The 18,886-nt window shown below is 38.5% G+C and overlaps 2 protein-coding genes across 3 annotated transcripts; one reads left to right on the top strand and one right to left on the bottom strand.

Moving 5' to 3' along the window:
• Positions 1 to 3,077: 3,077 nt before the first annotated feature.
• Positions 3,078 to 11,198, top strand: trpv6 (transient receptor potential cation channel, subfamily V, member 6; the record flags this gene model as incomplete). Its single annotated transcript, XM_079641392.1, has 16 exons — positions 3,078 to 3,208; positions 3,344 to 3,441; positions 3,526 to 3,648; positions 5,709 to 5,849; positions 5,967 to 6,065; positions 6,190 to 6,365; positions 6,451 to 6,597; positions 6,687 to 6,766; positions 6,851 to 6,986; positions 7,424 to 7,510; positions 7,592 to 7,668; positions 7,750 to 7,915; positions 8,107 to 8,173; positions 8,294 to 8,562; positions 8,689 to 8,795; positions 10,510 to 11,198. 16 exons carry the CDS (start codon positions 3,078 to 3,080, stop codon positions 10,778 to 10,780), a joined length of 2,175 nt encoding a protein of 724 aa, XP_079497518.1. The 3' UTR covers positions 10,781 to 11,198.
• Positions 10,983 to 18,315, bottom strand: LOC307013843 (C-type lectin domain family 9 member A). Of its 2 annotated transcripts, XM_079641390.1 has the most exons (7): positions 18,160 to 18,315; positions 17,775 to 17,888; positions 14,596 to 14,700; positions 14,183 to 14,311; positions 12,981 to 13,132; positions 12,796 to 12,893; positions 10,983 to 11,431 (listed from the first exon to the last, which is right to left on the bottom strand). In XM_079641390.1, exons 1-7 carry the CDS (start codon positions 18,230 to 18,232, stop codon positions 11,311 to 11,313), a joined length of 792 nt encoding a protein of 263 aa, XP_079497516.1. In that variant the 5' UTR covers positions 18,233 to 18,315; the 3' UTR covers positions 10,983 to 11,310. The 2 variants fall into 2 exon arrangements, with proteins under 2 accessions (XP_079497516.1, XP_079497517.1); XM_079641391.1 differs by lacking the exons at positions 17,775 to 17,888; positions 18,160 to 18,315 and adding an exon at positions 14,785 to 14,966.
• Between the last annotated feature and the right edge of the window lie 571 nt (positions 18,316 to 18,886).

Genomic DNA, 18,886 nt, shown 5'->3' with positions numbered 1-18,886 from the left:
GAACTTTTGCCCGAGTTTTAGCTTTAATGCAGCTACAAAGTAAATGACAACATTTTCACCTTGATGCGCTGATATCACCTTCACAAAGTTAAAGAGTGAACTTCGGGTGCTTCAGGTTTCACAGATCAGCAGATTTGAGTAAAATCTGAGTGTGGGATCTGCTGGGATCAGCAGTAGTCTAAGAACAGACACCGGTTTCCCGCATGCCCCGCTGTTGCTGATATCACAGCAGATCTGGACTGATAGCAAGTCGCTTACACGTTATTCTGCCACTCTGATGTGGCTGGAACACTGCTGTATCTTTCTGTATCAGACTGGAGGGTAGTCTCAATGACAGCCTGCTACATTATTTCTACAAACGCATGCAAACATTATTTAAAACCCTTGCAACCCTTTATTTTGATAACAGTCCCGATCAAGACGTATACAAACACAATAAATATCCAGTGGTTAAAAGTAATTCAGTACTTTTACAAATAGTAAACTACTACTTCAGGACAATACTGAAGTTCCCATCAGCAAAAACACGTGGGTTTGCTATCTTGGCTCTAAAATGGTGGAATGAGCTCCCCATTGACATCAGGACAGCAGAAAGCTTACACATCTTCCGGCGCAGACTGAAAACTCATCTCTTTCGACTCCACTTCGAGCGATGGAACTATTAACAAAGCACTTGTATACTAATAAAGGACTGGCTTATCAGTTGAGTAGCACTTGAAATGTTTTAGCTCTATGAAACCTGATGTACTTATATGATTCTGTTTTCTTCAAGTTTGTACTTTGTTGGTCGAACGCACTTATTGTACAGTAAGTCGCTTTGGATAAAAGCGTCAGCTAAATGCAATGTAATGTAATGTAAAAGTGCTTTTTAGAAACAAGTTGGTTTGCATAGCTAACAGGAAATATCCCTTTTACACTTGTGCATTTTTGGACTCAGGGGAAGGAACTGAATACTTTATTCACCACTGAGAAATATGAGAGTTCACAATACAGGCAATATTCCATTTGATATCAAAGTGCAACCAGGAAATGAAAATGCATTTTAAGATTGTGTCGCTTCGCAGAATATAAATTAATCTCCTGTGCAAAAGGATACATTGAGAAACACTAAGACACTGAAAGTGTAAAGGTTAAGTCAAATTTTGGAATCAAAATAAAATAATACGTTATACACTGTTGACCATAAAGTTGGAATAATTTAGTTTTCAGACACATTCCTGTTTTAATTGTGGTTTAATTATCGCTGTGATATGTTTGGAAGAGATTGATCAATAACGTTTGGTGAGGATATGCACGTTATCTATCAAGAATAAATCACATTGTCACAACCATTTCATGAGAAGAGGTAAAAAATATTTGATTCCAACTTTATGGGCAACAGTGTATGAATTATCATCATGTATATATTGTATTCTTATTGTATTCATATCATGATCATTGTGTTAAGTCACTCTAAATAAGAGCATCTGTCAACTGTTATACATTTACCAGTGATGCCTGTAATCATTGTTTGCTGGGACTCAAATCAACAAAGTGTTGTGAAAGAAATGCTTGTACGTATTTCCAGAAACAGTAGAGACACAAACCACAAAATCATGTTTGTATGTTGTTATTGTTTCTTTATTAAGACATTAACAGAGTGGAGACCACTGGTCTTTATGACACTGCTTAAAGATGGTGCTCCCCGTCTGGTAAACAGCTATTAACTCCACAACACTAAATGACGGCCACATCGGCAGCCATTAGCAGGGCCTCCTATAGAGTCTCCCTAAATCCTGTTTATCCTTTGGCTGACCAGCCTGTTAGTCATGACCTATAAATGCTGCAGCAAAACACCTGCAACATTACATAACAGACAACCAGAGCGGTTGTACAAGTGGACTGATTCAGCCGTTTACAAATACTTCACGGTTGTGGAATCTAAATCTGTGATTGGGTTCAGTCGGGTTATAACTTTTAGAATAAAGGCTGATCATTTCACAAAAAAATACAATGCACCATTAGCTTTGTTTTCCGCCTTCAGAGGAAAAGTGACATGGTGTTTTCTAACCTTCAAACGATCATTATGGTCTTTGTAATGTGGCAATTACCGTGGTGGTCAACATGTTAAATCATTGTGAATGAAACTAGCTTGTTGTGCCTTTTCGTACAAGATGCAACATGTTCGAAAATCACACATCATGTTCAGATTTACTCCACCAAATAATCCCAGATTCACCTCGAGAAATCTGCGAACTAATAGAACAGAAATTATGCAACTTGGCGTGTAAGCATTAATATCAGGTTTAAATTACAAACACGGGTTCAAACATACAAGCTTGCGATTTCCAAACAGGTTCCTTTGAATGGTTCACTTGAAACAATGATTGCAATTTGTTGATAGTCAGGATTTAGCTGAATTTTCATAGCGGTCATGCAGGTTTTGGTGGTAGGTGGTGGAATGCGGACAGGCTTGGTGATTACAGAGATATTAGATCTAGGGACTGGATCGTTGTCACTAGGCTTTTAAGGTGAAGGAATACAGCCATTTATTTCAGGTCGGCACGTTAAAGGAGTTCCCAGTCAAACGGTGAGTTAAACCTTAAAGCGTAACTTTCACTGTGGGATTCCCAACCTGTGGTGTAAGTCTACCTGCTCATTACTGACACACTCTCTCTGTCTTACCTGTCCACTATTCACTAACCCTCCCTCTCCACCTATTCATTCTCAGACCTTCACAGCCTCCGCCCCCATGGCTTGGTTCATATATAATAATGTTAGTGATGCCAAATTCAGTTCTCCTCAGCGACATTTTACAGGTGTTGTGTCCAACTGTGACAGGGTGTTATGACTGAGGATTACCAGAAGCATAGGAGTAACATTTCTATTGTTTAAGGGTAAGACTGAGACATTTTCTTTATTTGTTCTATTTTCAAACAGTATAACTGAATACAATAATCAATTTCCAAGGACTCAATAATACCTATATGATAGTACACTATATTTCATTGTGATAGTTTTTTCAACTCACTGATTCTCTCTCTGTGTGTCCTAAACTCAACTTTCCTTTTTTTCCTCCAGTCGGACATCAGGTGTTAATGTCTCCGTCTTTGGCGAGATCTGCTCCGAGCGAGCTCAACCATTGGTGGAGCCAGCTGAGGTTTCGCCTTCAAAACAAGAAAGGATGGAACGAGATGTTAGATGAGACGTTTATGCTCCACTCCAAATAGTAAGAGACTCAGACTAGTTGCCTTTTCCAACATCTTCCAACAATAAAATAGATTAAGTCTACATTGTTCTATGCATGTGCCAAGCCAACCTGTTTAAATATATTATATGTGTTGTTTATCTTGTCCTTCTTTAGCATAAATGACATTCCTCTCTTCTATGCGGCTAAAAAGAACAGTGTTGGGTGCATCAGGAAACTGCTGAGTTGTGCATCCACCAACATTTTTGAGAGAGGTAAGGCCCTTTGCTGTAGGCTGTGATATTCAGGGCGGTGAAGCAGTAGTTGTAATGTGTGAAATTGTAATCCTTTCAAATCAGGAGCTCTTGGTGAGACAGCACTCCATGTTGCTGTGATGAGTGATAGCCTGGAAGCTGCCGTGGCTCTGATGGACGGAGCGCCTGAACTCATCAACGAGCCCATGACCTCCGAGCTCTTCCAAGGTTCATACACATAAACTCACAGAAACAGCACAATCACATCTTATAGGTGCCTAACAAATATTTGGAGATACAACAAAAGAGCTGTAGGAGAATGAGGGAACTTTAATCCATTGAATTCATTGCCTTTCCACATAACTTTTACACCACTTCAAATATGGAACTTTATTGATTTATTTTTCATAATAACAAGAGCTTTTGTAAATGTATAATTATTTGGTGTGAACATTTATACAAGCATCTAACTAAAACATGCATCATTTAAAAAAAAGTGAACACTTGACAGCCTCATCGTCCAGTTAAAAAGACTAGGACATTATTTATTGTTGCACACCTGGGCATAGGCTCATGTTTGGGAAGGCTAAATAACTTGTTTTACCTGACGCTGCCCGCCTCCTGCGCATCTATAGAAAAGAGATCAACTCAGTGAAACCGCCTGCTGACCAATCAGAGGAGTTTAAACCTATCAAGTCATATCACAGGATAAAGGACATACAGTTTAATCTGACGTGTGCAGAGAAGACGCCGACGTGTCGCATTTTATCATTCATATAATATCATAATATATCACATTTCCTTATCTGAGTCAGCTTCTCGAGCCGTATCTGGCCGTGCATCACCTACATTGTCACATAGGCTACTGTATGCAGAAGTATTATTTTAAGCAACACATTAAGTTGACTAAACACTCAACTCAAAATGTAATTAAAGTCAGATCCACTCGTGTCTTAGATGGGGCAGTGATATCATTAAACTTTTGTACGCTTTCAAACACTCTGTAGTTATTTTTTAACCAGTTGTTCTATATTCACCTTGCAGGTGCAACTATGTGGCTTGTATCCTGGATTATATATTTAAATCATGGATGTTTAAAGTTCATATTTGTCTAATATTAGTTTACTTTTCATTAATGAAGTATGACGCTGCGCTGTCCCTATTTATGATTGGTCAAATGTTGCTAACCCCGCCCCTTTCACATGAACGCGCTCTCAGCTGGAGAGAGAAACACTGGCTTGATTTACCGACTTGATAACCAGCGTTGTAGGACCGCTTCGTTTGTTAGGGTTAGTTAACTCAAACATATCCAGGGTATGTTGAGCTGGCTTCGTAGTAGGGCACAGGTGGCTGCATAGCAGTGCTAATGTCAAAGACACAAACATTATACATTATATTTTTATTTTACCAGGATGCAGTGACACAAATATTTGGGAAGGCTTAGCCTTCCCTAGCTTACAGTATACCGCCGCCCCTGCACCTGGGATGGAAAGTTACTGAGTAAAACTACTTTAATTAGGTACATTTTGAAAGTAATGTATTGCTGTTTTATGCTACTTTATACTTCAGCTCCACAACATTTTTAAGATAAATACTAGGCCTACTGTAGGCTACGTTTCACTTATTTATCCGACAGCTTTATAATTTACTGTACTTTATTAACTTTTGTTAAAGTAAGATTTTACATTTGTTTTTCAAATATTACACCAGCTAAGCATGTACAAGTTGCAGAATAATAAAAAATAAATTTCTAAAAATACAATTGTGTATAAAACGTTGTCGAGAATGGTTTGTTTACCTCTGATATTTGTTGTGTGGTCGGCGCTGGTGCCGTTGCCAACGAGGCCCCCGAGCCAATAGCATGACGACTGGGTTTTGTCACGTAGTATCTCGGTGTAGTCATGGATGTATAATAAGAAGGTGTAGTCCGCGACCAAGTAGTTGCCAGTTAATGTGGAAAAAACGAAAAATGGCTTAGTTGCAATGGTCGAAATCTCGGCTGAGGCGGCCATATGTCTTTTTGATCGGTAAGCTAGCGCTAGAGTTTGATAATTGGCTAACTTGGAATCTCCGCCAAAACTGTCCATGAAATATTCAGGTTTTCATCAAACTGCTAACTACAGTGTTTTGACGTGTATTCAATAGACGATAGTGTGGAGTGCGTCATCTAGAGGTTGAATATTACTACTGTTATTAATAGCACATTTGTGAGCCTCACCTAAAAAAGAGGTGCAATAAATACCATTAAATGTACAGTGGACTAATGCACACACTGCTCTCTGTCTCAGGTGTTACTCCTCTCCACATCGCTGTGGTGAATCAGAACATCAATCTGGTTCATCATCTAATCACTCGTGGGGGTGATGTGGCCACACCTCGAGTCACCGGTCTGTACTTCAGGAAAAGGATAGGAGGACTCATATACTATGGTAAATCAACAAACCTTTACAGCCCAATATTTCTCAAGACGAATATGCAGGCAGAAATCTATGTGTTAATTCCCACACAAGAGATGGTGTTTTTAAAGATGTACATTTGGTTAACAGGTGAGCACATCCTGTCTTTTGCTGCCTGTGCTGGGAATGAGGACATCATCTCCATGTTAATCGATGCAGGGGCCAGCACCAGGGTCCAGGATTACCGTGGTATGAATTACATCCTCTTTTCGGAGTGTTATAGTATTAACATCTGTCTGATATTTTGATTATTAAACTCCTTCTGCTATCTCTTCTTGTCCACGTTTTCTGTATTTCCTTGTTTTTCGTCTAGGTAACACAGTGCTTCACATTTTGGTTCTGCAGCCCAACAAGACAATTGCGTGCCAGGCCATTGAACTGATAATGGCACGCGATGCAGAGCTGGACCAGTTACTGCCACTTGACATGGTGCCCAACTACCGAGGCCTTACACCTTTTAAACTGGCTGCCAGAGAGGGAAACACTGTGGTGAGTAAAGCCTGAGGGTGGTCACATGGTAAAAAACACATTTTTGTTCTATTCTCACTGCTTTACTTTGCTCTTTTTCTCTCAGGCTTTTCAGCACCTGGTTAATAAAAGACGTGTAGTCCAGTGGAGTCTAGGACCTCTGACCTCTAACCTGTATGACCTGTCGGAGATCGATTCATGGGCCGACAACATGTCAGTGCTGGAGCTCATCGTGGGCAGCCACCAGAGAGAGGTAAAACACAAGATGAAGTGTTTTGGTTAAAAAAAAAGATGATGATGTATTGATGGGAAGAACATTAAAACATATGTTTTGTTCTCCAGGGCAGAAGGATACTGGAGCTGACTCCTGTGAGGCAGCTGGTTAGTCTGAAGTGGAACCTGTATGGAAAACATTACTTCAGGTAAAGATTGATGTCTAAAGTCAAATATCTGACATGTACACATGTCCAGTCTTGTTTAACAATGGTTTTTTTTTCTGGTGTCAGGCTGCTGCTGTTACTGTATCTCCTATACATCGGGACCTTCACACTGTGTTGTGCATACCGCCCTCTAAAGGACGCTCCGGAGAACTACTCAAATTCAGAGATGGACAAAACCATCCGGGTCCAGAAAACACTCCAGGTGTGTAAATTCATAAATGTGATATTTCAGTGTGACCACATTCAGTTATGATATCTTATAATATATACAGGACCATAAAGATTGCTGGAATATTCCTAAATATTTGTAACTAACTACTGTGTTCATACAGTAAGTACACGGTAGTTGACTTGATTACTTTTGATTTCATGCTACTGCGTACTTTTTAAGGCGCTGTATATTAACATACATATCTTAATTTGAAACATTTTACTGGTAATACTTTTATACTTTCAGTTGTAATGAAGGATTTGTATACCTCACTTAAGTTAGACCTAGTTAATAGTTAGACCTATACACTTTTATATATACGCTGTTCATACTTCCCTGTGTAAATGTCAAACTTTGCACCTGCATGTGCCGCATTGTCTGAAAATAATGTGCTTTTAATATTGACACATCTATGTCTCCTCACTCAGGAGAGTTATGTGACGCATGAGGACAACGTGCGGCTGGCGGGCGAGATAATCAGCCTCCTGGGAGCTTTTGTCATCCTGGTGCTGGAGGTGAAGTTATGAAACATGTTTTACATACTGCATGTATGTGTATTGCACTGCCACATCATCCTGTATTCCCTCTTCCAACAGATCCCTGATATACTGAGAGTGGGGGCAAAGCGCTATTTTGGCCAGACAGCATTGGGAGGCCCCTTCCATGTTATCCTGTGAGTAGAAAACACGTATTTGCAGAAAATGAGCCAAACTGATCTGAAATACCCTTTAACCTCTCTGTTTTATTTAACCAGTATCAGCTACGCGTGCCTGGTGGTGCTGCTGTGTGTGTTCAGAGCCTGCGAGGTGCAGGGAGAGGACGTGGTGATGTCGGTGTGTTTGGTCCTCGGCTGGAGCAACGTCATGTTCTTCGCCCGAGGTTTTGAAATGCTCGGCCCTTATGTCATCATGATACAGAAGGTAGGGCTCAGAGACAGTGGTGCATGTAATGGTAGCTCATGAGTCACGTAGTGTAGTAGTTTGTTACACACACTCGCACACAGCTGTACTGAAATGTTTTGAAGCAGATGTGTTCATTTGTTGTTTTGGTTCTTGAGGTTAACCTATTTGTGTTTGCAGACTGACCTACCATGTGTCTCATTTCCCCCTAGATTATATTTGGAGACCTGACAAAGTTTATGTGGCTGAGTTTCATAGTCCTCATTGGTTTTTCCAGCTGTGAGTATATTCTGGGCGACATGCACAAACAAGTATTTAACCTTCACGAAGCTTGAAAGATAAGAAATGCTTGATATCAGATGATGTACACTCACATACTTTTTACATGTTTCTTCTCAGCCCTGTGGATGGTGTATATGACGCAGGAGCCTGACTCCATCCCTTCATATCGCTCCTTCCCCATCACCCTCTTCTCCCAGTTTGAGCTCAGCGTGGGCCTCATAGATCTGCCTGTAGACCACACCATCACCACCCCCCCGATCGTCCATGTCCTGCACTGCACCTTCTCTGTCGTCTCCTACATCCTCCTGCTAAATCTGCTGATAGCCATGATGAGTGACACACACTGGAGGGTGGCCCAGGAGAGAGACGAGCTCTGGAGGACTCAGGTAACACACACACACTCCCATGGACTACAATCTATAGACATAGACCTAAATGTATAAAATCATCTCATCATCACGTCCCTGTGCATCACTGTGTGTGTAATAACACTCTTTAATGGTGTTGTACAGGTGGTTGCCACGACTCTGATGCTGGAGAGGAAGCTGCCCCGCTGCCTTTGGCCTCGGCTCGGAGTATGTGGACTCAACTACGGACTGAGGGAGTGCTGGTATCTCAGGTGAGACAGCAAAAACACACCAGATAAAAACAAGAAAATTCTGTAAAAGTCAAATGTATTACTAAATCTCTCAAAAGTCAGGACAGTTTGGGTCTGGTTTGATAAGATTTGCCTGACAATGACCTGATTGGTGCCCAAAAAACATGAATTTTCACAATTGAGTCATGTCCACTTCAAACCATCCAAAAGAGTAAAGTAAAAAACACTTACAGAAATGTCTCATGTGAGATACATTTCATAAGAACCACAACTGTTGTTAGAAAAAAGTCAGTCCATGTGGGACCCTATTGGCTTTTATAAAAAACATAAAACACTTTTTTTATGTTTCGAACACATCAAAAAGGGGTTGAAGTTCCATTGAAAACGAGTTCCTATACTCCACTGCCAACTCTTTACATACCTTTTCTTCATTCAGATAACAATATAAACAAATACTTTTGATAAAAGTTTTTGACATTTACAATATTCTCTCCCAATTGTGAACCCACAGACTTCTTGCACAATTATTTAGCCACTTTCTTTAAATATGAAACACACCTAAATTACTATCATATCAATAGCAAAGATGTTGTTTTAAAAAATATATATATATATTGCATAATTTCAGTAACATGACATCAGCAAGAAATCTTTTTTAGGCTTACTATTTTGGCTCAAACTAATCATACAGAGAGAAGTTTGTCCGCTGACCACAATCTAAGTCACCTTTAATGCTGTCATGTTGTGCTGTGAGTAAGAGGCACAACTCTCACTCTTGTAGTTCTATTATTATCCCAACCCTCCACCAGCATCAAGGCAAGGCAAGTTTATTCATATAGCACCTTTCAACACAAGGCAATTCAAAGTGCTTTACAAAAATGAAAGACATTAAGAAAATGGCATTTTAAAAACAGTCATTCAAAAGCCAAGACGAAAAAATAAACATTAAAAGAAAAAAAAATACATGAATAAAAGTTACAGTGAATAGTTCAATTAAAAGCAGCGGCAAAAAGAAAAGTCTTCAGCCTGGATTTAAAAGTAGTCAGAGTTGCAGCGGACCTGCAGGTTTCTGGGAGTTTGTTCCAGATATTTGGAGCATAATAACTGAACGCTGCTTCTCCATGTTTAATTCTGACTCTGAGGACAGAAAGTTGACCAGTCCCTGAAGACCTGAGAGATCTGGATGGTTCATAATTTAGCAGGAGGTCAGAAATCTATTTTGGGCCTAAACCATTCAAAGCTTTATAAACCAGCAGCAGCAATATTTGGAAATCAATTATTTGACACACAGGAAGCCAGTGTAAAGACTTCAGAACAGGAGTGATGTGATCCACATACAACAGCACTGCCACAACAGCTTTCAACATGTTATATCATGCAGGTTACCTAAAGGCATGCTACAGTAAAGGGGCGCTTCACCTTTTACTCAGCCTGGCAGGTCTTTGATGGCTCTGGAGGAGCATGTTCAAGTCTGAGAAAATAAGATAATGACCAACAAGGAATGCTATCAGCTGCATTATGGGAAACATAGTTATGACTGGAGTTTTACCCATACTAGAGACCGTACATTAGGATGTTTTCTGCTGCGTCATGTTAACCGTTCGTTCTATGAGATGTCTCTTCTTAGTCCTTCGACTTAAAGGAGATGCAATTTCTAAATACTGAATGGTTACCATGGTGAAAGTATTTCCCTTGAAGCAACTGTAACCAGTTTTCCCCTCTACCACGTCCACAGGGTTGAGGACAGAAATGACCCAATGTTGCAAAAGATGCGGCGGTACGTCAAGGCTTTCTCCAGAGAGGAGGAGAATGAAAAGGAGGGAATGGAAAAGACGGACACCATGAAGGGGTCCATCTCAGGGACCCCTAAGCTCAGACCTAAACACAGAGGGGGTCTAAACAACAGGAAGTCTCTGACAGGATGGCAGATGATTCGCCACAGCACTTTGGGTTTGGAGATGGAGAATGAGGATTCGGACGAGGACCAGGACATTAAATATGTTTAGAAAGACATTCAGCCTGAGCCTGAAGAGCGATCTCCTGACCTTCATCTTAAAGTCCTGAACATACTTGTACATGTAAATGTGTCCATACTTGTACCTGCAGTATTATGCTTTAGAAAAGAATGTGTTATTTTTGTAGCAATGTAAAACATATGTAGCAGTAATATATGCTTAGCTCAAATAAAGTGAAACATAGACATTCAACTTATTATGTAGTTGCTTTTTATATAACAATAAAACCTTGTTGAAACAAACTCACTGGCCACAGTCATTTGAAGAAAAAGAACAGCAGATCATTCCATTATACAGTAAGACAACACAATGCTACACAAAAATATAATATATAATAGACTGACTATATCTCTTTTCAAGCGTTAAATATTAAACTATAATATATAAAATCTTTCAATGCTGGTTATTACTCATTTGAAGTGAAGGAGAGATGGTTTGAAATGTTACGGAGGAGTTGCTGCTTGTTGACAGGAAATTGGTTTCCTCATTAATTCGTAAAGAAAGAGCAGAAGCGGTCAGAGCTACAGCTGACAGATGAAGTAGGTGGAGACCTCACAGGGAACATTTCTCCAGTTTTTCTCTGCTGGTTTATCACTGTTCAGGATCCCACAATTCCCCGTTGACCCACCATCCGCCCAATAACTGCAAACAAAAAAGAATAAGAATATTGAATCTTGCATTGTTGTCATTGGACATTGTGATTATTTGTTTTTAGTGCAGCAGAGAGTGAATATGTCTGTTTTTGTATTGCAATACACAGTGTATGCACCCAGGGGCCTCTTTATTAGGAAACAGCTGTACAATCTAATGCAATCCATTAAAATATGAAATGCAGTCTGGTCACCACCGTAAATTACAGTGGTAAAATAACTTAGTACATTTACTCAAGTACTGTACTTAAAGGTGGGGTAGGTCATTTTGGAGAAACCAGCTCGAGTGCGCTAGAATTAGAAGATACACAACCAGAAAAAATCTGCCACTTCCTTAGAGAGCCCCTCCTCCAACACACACGAACGCGCACATGACCAATGAGTGTGAGGCAGGTAGGCCATCCAGTTACTTTAGCCGGGCCGGCTAAAATGATTGGTCGTGCTTTTTACAGTACCACGGCTTCCACAGATTACATTTTTTTATGGATTTTTTGTCAAAGCACTTAAGATATTCATTGCTATCAGGATGTTAAGAGCATTCCATGGAATATAACAAAAAGTGTATCTCGAGCCGGTTTCTCAAACTTACCTACCCCACCTTTAAAAGGTCCCATGTCATGGCCATTTCCACTGATCATAATTCCATTGTTGAGGTCTACTAGAATAGATTTTTTGAGGCATTTTTACTTTACTTGAGTATTTCCATTTTATGCTAATTTGTACTTTTACTCCACTTCATTTCAGAGGTAAATCGTTAACCACCACATTTATTTAATTTCTTTAGTTACTTTACAGATTGGGATAAATTATGTGAAATATAATCAACGCTTGACTTTAGTTACACCTTGAGTAATTTCACAATACAAAGCTATTAAAACTAGCTGCACCTTTACCAGCTTTGATAAACAGATTAATGCATCAATAATTATAATCAAAACATATAGTATATATTATTCTGAAATGTGCCGATATGCATAATGCATAAGAGTACTTTTACTTTTGGTACTTCAAGTTTATTTTGATGCTTTTCTACTTTTACTTGAGTAACATTTTGAATGCAGGACTTTTACCTGTAACAGAGTATCCCTGTATTCTGGTATTTTTACATTTACTCAAGTACAATATCTGAGAACTTAGACTGATACCCCAATAATTACCAGCCTAAATATAACCTTACTTCAGAATTTAAGGCAGTGCTGTTGTATTGGATTGCACTGGATCCTACGGATGTACCTAATAAAGTGGCCACTCAGTGTTTTGTTCTGAAAGAGTAAAATACACATGTGTACAAAACAACAATAATCAGAGACCAAGAAGAAATGTGTTGAGATGATCAGTCAATTCACTAATTATCACCTCTCTGTCAGCTCAGTCTTGTCCACCCAGGTCCATGTGGTTCCTGTTTGTTTCAGCCCGATCCAGTAAGTCAATATCCCCACCTTGGTCAGATAATACTACAAGAGAAAACACCACTGATGGTAAGAAAGGTGAACTGCATGTTTACACCTCATGGCTAGGTGAGGAAGTGACATAAGACCCACCTGGAGTCCCCTGTTGGTAATGACAGCCAGAGACCCTCCGCGGGAGCTGCAGTTCCTCTGGCTCTGCTCCCAGCTCAGCCTGAAGTTGGACAGGTAGAAACACGACGGGCCATAACTCACCCAGCCGCCAGGGCACTGCCGACAGCTGGTATCTGGAGGGAGAGAGGCATCAGCGCAGAATACAAGTCAGAACAAAGGCTCATAGACTCAATTGCATAAATAATCAAGCAAATCTAACGCTTTTTCTTCTTTCTGGATCATTTTTCTTTATGTTTTTATAATAATAATAAACTTTATTTGAATATCACCTTTCATGCACAAAGCAGCCCAAAGTGCTTTACAGAAAACATAACAAAAATATTCAAGTTAATACAGAACCAGAGAAAACATCTACAGTGATAATATTTAAAAATAAAACAATTTTAAAAATAAAATTAAAAATGTAAAATAAAAGCAAAACAGAAATAAAATACAGTAAAACATGGACAATGATACTAGTGACAATTGAAAGTTAATCCAAATTAAAAGCCATATTAAATAGATAGGTTTTTAATTTGCTTTTAAACATTTCAAGGGAGTTTGTTTATCCAAACACATTTTGTGTGCATGCATTTACCTATAAATGTAGTTGTATGTAAACACAGGGCCATCTTCAATGCTTTTTGTATAAGAGGTAACAATAAAGATGATCAAAGTTGAATTATTGGTAATCAATTAAACATTCTCAGCTCTATAAAAACTAGCACATGAACTAACTTCCTCTGAGGCCTATTTAAAAAACGATTTGGGCTACTGTGAAAGCAGAACTGCGGTGACCGTCAGTCTGGAGCCTGGGGTCATGTGTTTGTCATGTGTGTGCACCTGTCTGTACGCCAATAATCTCACATAGTACCGGACCCATCAGTCTGATTTTTTAATGTGCAGATTTATGATTGTTCGTTCAAGGACCTCTGGTGGTTAGGGTGATTCACACATTTTAAAAAATACTTACTTTAAATGACTGTTGTATATTGTCTTTGACTTCTGACCCCTCGAGATTAAGATTGGTTCTTTCAAGATTTGCACACAAAGCTAATATAATTGTGATTCAGAAATGAAAGCAGTAGATGCACCTGCACTCTTCTAGTTTTTCTTTCGGTTGATGAAGATGCTTCCCTGAATTGCATAAGGTTTTGCTTTTGTCTAGTTGGCATCACACTCACGTTGGGCTTGCATCTCGGGGAAGAGAGCCTCGCACTTCTCCTGGCTGCATGTCAAATCAGAAGGAGGACTCCGCCTTTCATCTGCTGTAGTTTCCTCTCTCTCTGGACAGATGGTAGAGCCAGTTTGGACTGGAAAGCAGAGCACAGTGGGAGGAGTTTTAAGAGAAAGGAATGGTGCCCACAGGCTGCAGCAGTTAGATCAGACACACTTTATAATCCTTTATGGTTTCTACGAGCAAAAAAGGAACCATGGCAAAGTGACTCTGACACATTTCTTTCTTTTAATTTTGACCTGCCAGTGAAACCATAAATCCTTTCATAATCTGTTTTGGAGTTACAAACATAATCCAGCTGAAGTAGTTGTTTGTTTTTACAGTGCTGACATGATCCATGGCTGCAGATAGCCTACTCACGTTTCACACTGAGTATGATGACGAACAGCAGCAGGACCAGGCAGATTATGGTGAGGAACAAACACGCAGCACGGTATAGACGTGAGTTCCCCTCCGTCGGTTTGCCTGAGGAGGAAGAAATCAGCCTGATGTTGGAGAGATATTTCAGAATACGCACAAACATAAAACACCATGAAGGTTCTGGCCTACCTTTTTCCTCCTGCAGTTCAACAGATAACTTGGATTCAGGTGATAACTTTTCACCGACTCCATCTTTTTTATCCTGACCATAAATGCGGCAAAATTTGATATACATGGAGAAAAGTGTCCTGGGATTCTTGATGAAGCTGGTTGTCCTGCTCCGTCTGTCTGTTCTGCTGACTCACATCTGAGTGCAGCTTTAAGACGCCCCCCCCCCCCCACCCTCCTTTGTCTAGTAGTAGCCCTAGCAACATGACTTTCAGTGATTTCTGAATTATTCATGGGGCACAGTGATACGCTTGTCCTTCAGTTTCCAAAACTTGGACTGTATCTCTCTTTGTGTGAGAGATTGACTGTGCTTCCTGGAGACATTTTGTACTATAAAACAAAAGATAGGACTGTTTTTTGAGGTCATCTCAGATGTTCACAAACAGAACATAGTATGACTGACATTTTATATATGTGATCTAAATGCAGAATTCTGAGGGGGAAACAAACCAGGCCACTAGTGGAGCACTCCAGCTTCTTGTGGACAAAATGAGAATTACAACAACAAATGGGTCATTCTACAGAAAAGTTGGACGTACTGTCACTTACTTTTGCAGACACCAAAATACATGATGTTGACCTAATACTCACATTCATTATATATGTTGAATAAATAGAGATTTTCTTTGCAATGGTACTAAATAAATAAATACAAATAAATATATATATAAATTGCAATTTATTTAAAATGCCAAGTTCAAGGAACTGCCTTGTCACTTTGATCATACATGGAAGTGGAGCCTATACTTTTCATTTAAAAAAGTTCTTTTCAAGAAATACATCTCATTCATATTTACCATATTTACATAACATTACATACATCAAATATAACACTGAAATGGTAAAAAAAAAACGCAAATTATTATTAATAATATCCAATAAATGTCAGTCACCCAAAATTACGTCATTGGTGTTACTGCACAAAACGCTTTTATTTTTGAAGTAATGTACTGTCTCTGAAGTGCCTCCTGTAACAAGAGATCATTTGAGGCAGTGCAGTGGACAAAGACTTAAGGAAAGTCAGATACTTCTTACTTTGTTTGTTAAAGGTGTCATTTTATTTTCAAATGTTACGTGCGTCTTTCAAGTCTGTCATTAGTGTTACTCATATCATAACCCTAGGGGTGAACATTTGAATGGGAAAATGGCACATGGCGGCCATTTTGTTAAAATGGTAGTGTTTTCTCCAAATTGTCACTGGTGTTACCGTCACTGGTGTTACTCTTCTTCCTGGTAATACGTAACACCAGTGATGTTCCTATATAAATAAGCTTTGTATAATGTATACAAATAATAAAAATACTTTAAGCTCTACTTGTTGTGGATTCATCAAGTTAAGAGTTAGTTATTGCTATTTAACAGGTTTTTAGATGTGTTTAGAAGGAATATATTTCAGCAGATTTGTATCACCCAGATTCCACCTTTTCTGTAGAATGACTAAAATACGTATTTGCATCTCAGGGCTTCCATACATTGATTTAGTGCTTTTTATCAATGTTTATTTTGCGTATTACTTTCTTTCTGTCTTTTTAAATTGTTGCATTATCACAAAACAAATAGGAAAACAGTGTTTTGATTTCAACAGGTGCTTGTTAACATTAAGTTGCTGTTTCCTTACAAAAGACAGACTTGGGTTTAGTGAAGTGTACTTGTATTAAACAGATGCTTTTGCATTACAGAGATATCCCCCCTTATTTGATGAAGAATAGTTTGATTTCCACCACTTACAAATATGAATGTACTCTAATGCTCACAAACAACATGTTTAAAGAATCACAAAATGTAAATAAATTGTATTAGTCTATGCAATAAATTAAATGTTATTTTAATGTTATTTTCATAAATATCTACTTGTAAGTATATCATATTCACTCTGTCCAGATTAAAATGGAGGTAAATTACTGTCATACTTCAATAAGTAAGAAATACTTTTGAAAATAAAATAATATAACAATGGAAATTGATGATAACTGACTTACTAACTGAGCATTGACAGTTCATTGTCAACACATTTCCTATTTAATTATTTGAGACATTGTAAAAACAATGTCATTGGTTTCAATTCCTCAAAGGTTTTTTCCTCTTCTGTCGTGGTGATCTTTGGCTTATGGACTGTTGTTTAGAAAAAACAAATGTAAAATGTTAACATGGGTGCTGGGAAATTGTGGGGGGCATTTTGAGCTACTTTAATTATAATATACAGTATATATTACAATGAAATTGTTTGAAAATAAATACCAGCAGATCAATCGTCATTTAAAATACTTACTATATATTTCAACTTTGTTTTGTTATTCTGCTGCAAGCAAACAATACAAATACGTGAAAATGTCCTTGATATCTCCACTTTTCTGTTTATCGGAGAAATTACCTTAACATGTCATCAAACATTTTTTAGAATAACAACAATAAAAGAAAATAAGTTGGAATTGAACAATTACCCAGCTCGTCAAACATTCTTAAAAAGCCTCTACTAAGCTTTATTAAAAGTAAAACAATAACGGACATTATTTCTGTAATGAAAATGTAATCGTTGCTCAAATTAAAACGTTTGTTCCCCTAAATTTCTGCTGTGGTTTTTAAGCTTTCAAACCTTTCCTTCTGCTTTTTTCTTTTTCTTGAATTTGAATCGGTTTTCAGAGAAACACTCGTGTCATTATTACATAGGCTACAGTTTTTCATGTACAGTCAAAATAACCACAATAACAAAAACACATTGGTGAATAACCAGCAATATATTGAAGTTGATGCAACTCCCTGTTGGGGTGTGTTTTACTTCAACATCAAATATAGAATGTGAGAAACATCATGGAGCAGTTTTAAAACTAAATGTGTTATGGAAGACCGATGAAGACCCTTTTAAGTGGCTTTAATGCACGCTGAAACATGTTACAAGTTACCTTTGGATGTAGCAGCTTCAAAACACCAACAATTTGTATTATAATATGTACCTGCTCGGGTCGTTTCTGCCCTTGTTTTAACGGGATCGCCGCTGAATAAAGCTTCTGAATAGATATCCTCAGATGGACTTTGTAGTTTGGAGTAGTGGTCAGGTTCTGCTTCCTCTAAAGCCAGACAAGAATACAGATAGACTCAATTGAACAGACAAAACCACCTGACATGTTTTTTAAATCTCAAATACATGTTGAACTAAAATATATGAAATGAAAATCTCTTAATATTATAAAGTTTTATTACACTTTTTTAAATGTATTTTTCATATAGAAAACGGGAACACTACAATACTGTGCATGCATCGTTTTTCATTTCTATATATTCCTTATTTGGCTTTTTTTTTACTCTTAAGTGTTATCTGAATAAATAAAATATGTGTACCTTCAGTTTTGACCTCCAGCATCGGTTTACTTGCTCCTTCACCTTCCTCGTTGGGGACCTCCTGCAGCTCCATGGCTCCTCTGGCTTCTGTTTCTCTAACTTTCGATATACTGGAGAAGTTTCTCAGACCAGGCTAGTCATCTGACAACTGAGTTATGTAACCCTATGTCATGCAGACACAAATGCAGATGAAACGCCTATTGCTCAAATAATGTGTTGAGATGCAGGAAAAAAAGAAAAAAAAACACCGGAAACCTAAAAGTGTCCAGTGAGTGTGACTCATCTGATCAGTAAAGACAAAATACTTTCCTCTATATTTGTGTTTCCCCTAAACCACATACAGTGGGGCAAAAAAGTATTCGGTCAGCCACCAATTGTGCAAGTTCTCCCACTTAAAAAGATGAGAGAGGCCTGTAATTTTCATCCTAGGTATACCTCAACTATGAGAGACAAAATGAGAAAAAAAAATCTATTTAGTAAGTAAAGTATTTGGTCACCTACAAACAAACAAGATTTCTGGCCTGTAACTTCTTCTTTAAGAGCCTCCTCTGTCCTCCACTATTTAACTGTATTAATGGCAACTGTTTGAACTCGTTATCAGTATAAAAGACACCTGTCCACAACCTCAAACAGTCACACTCCAAACTCCACTATGGCCAAGACCAAAGAGCTGTCAAAGGACACCAGAAACAGAATTGTAGACCTGCACCAGGCTGGGAAGACTGAA

This window comes from Notothenia rossii (genome assembly GCF_949606895.1).
Source record: "Notothenia rossii genome assembly, chromosome: 7".
NCBI classification, from domain to species: domain Eukaryota; kingdom Metazoa; phylum Chordata; class Actinopteri; order Perciformes; family Nototheniidae; genus Notothenia; species Notothenia rossii.
This window is presented reverse-complemented; position numbering and strand designations above follow the sequence as displayed.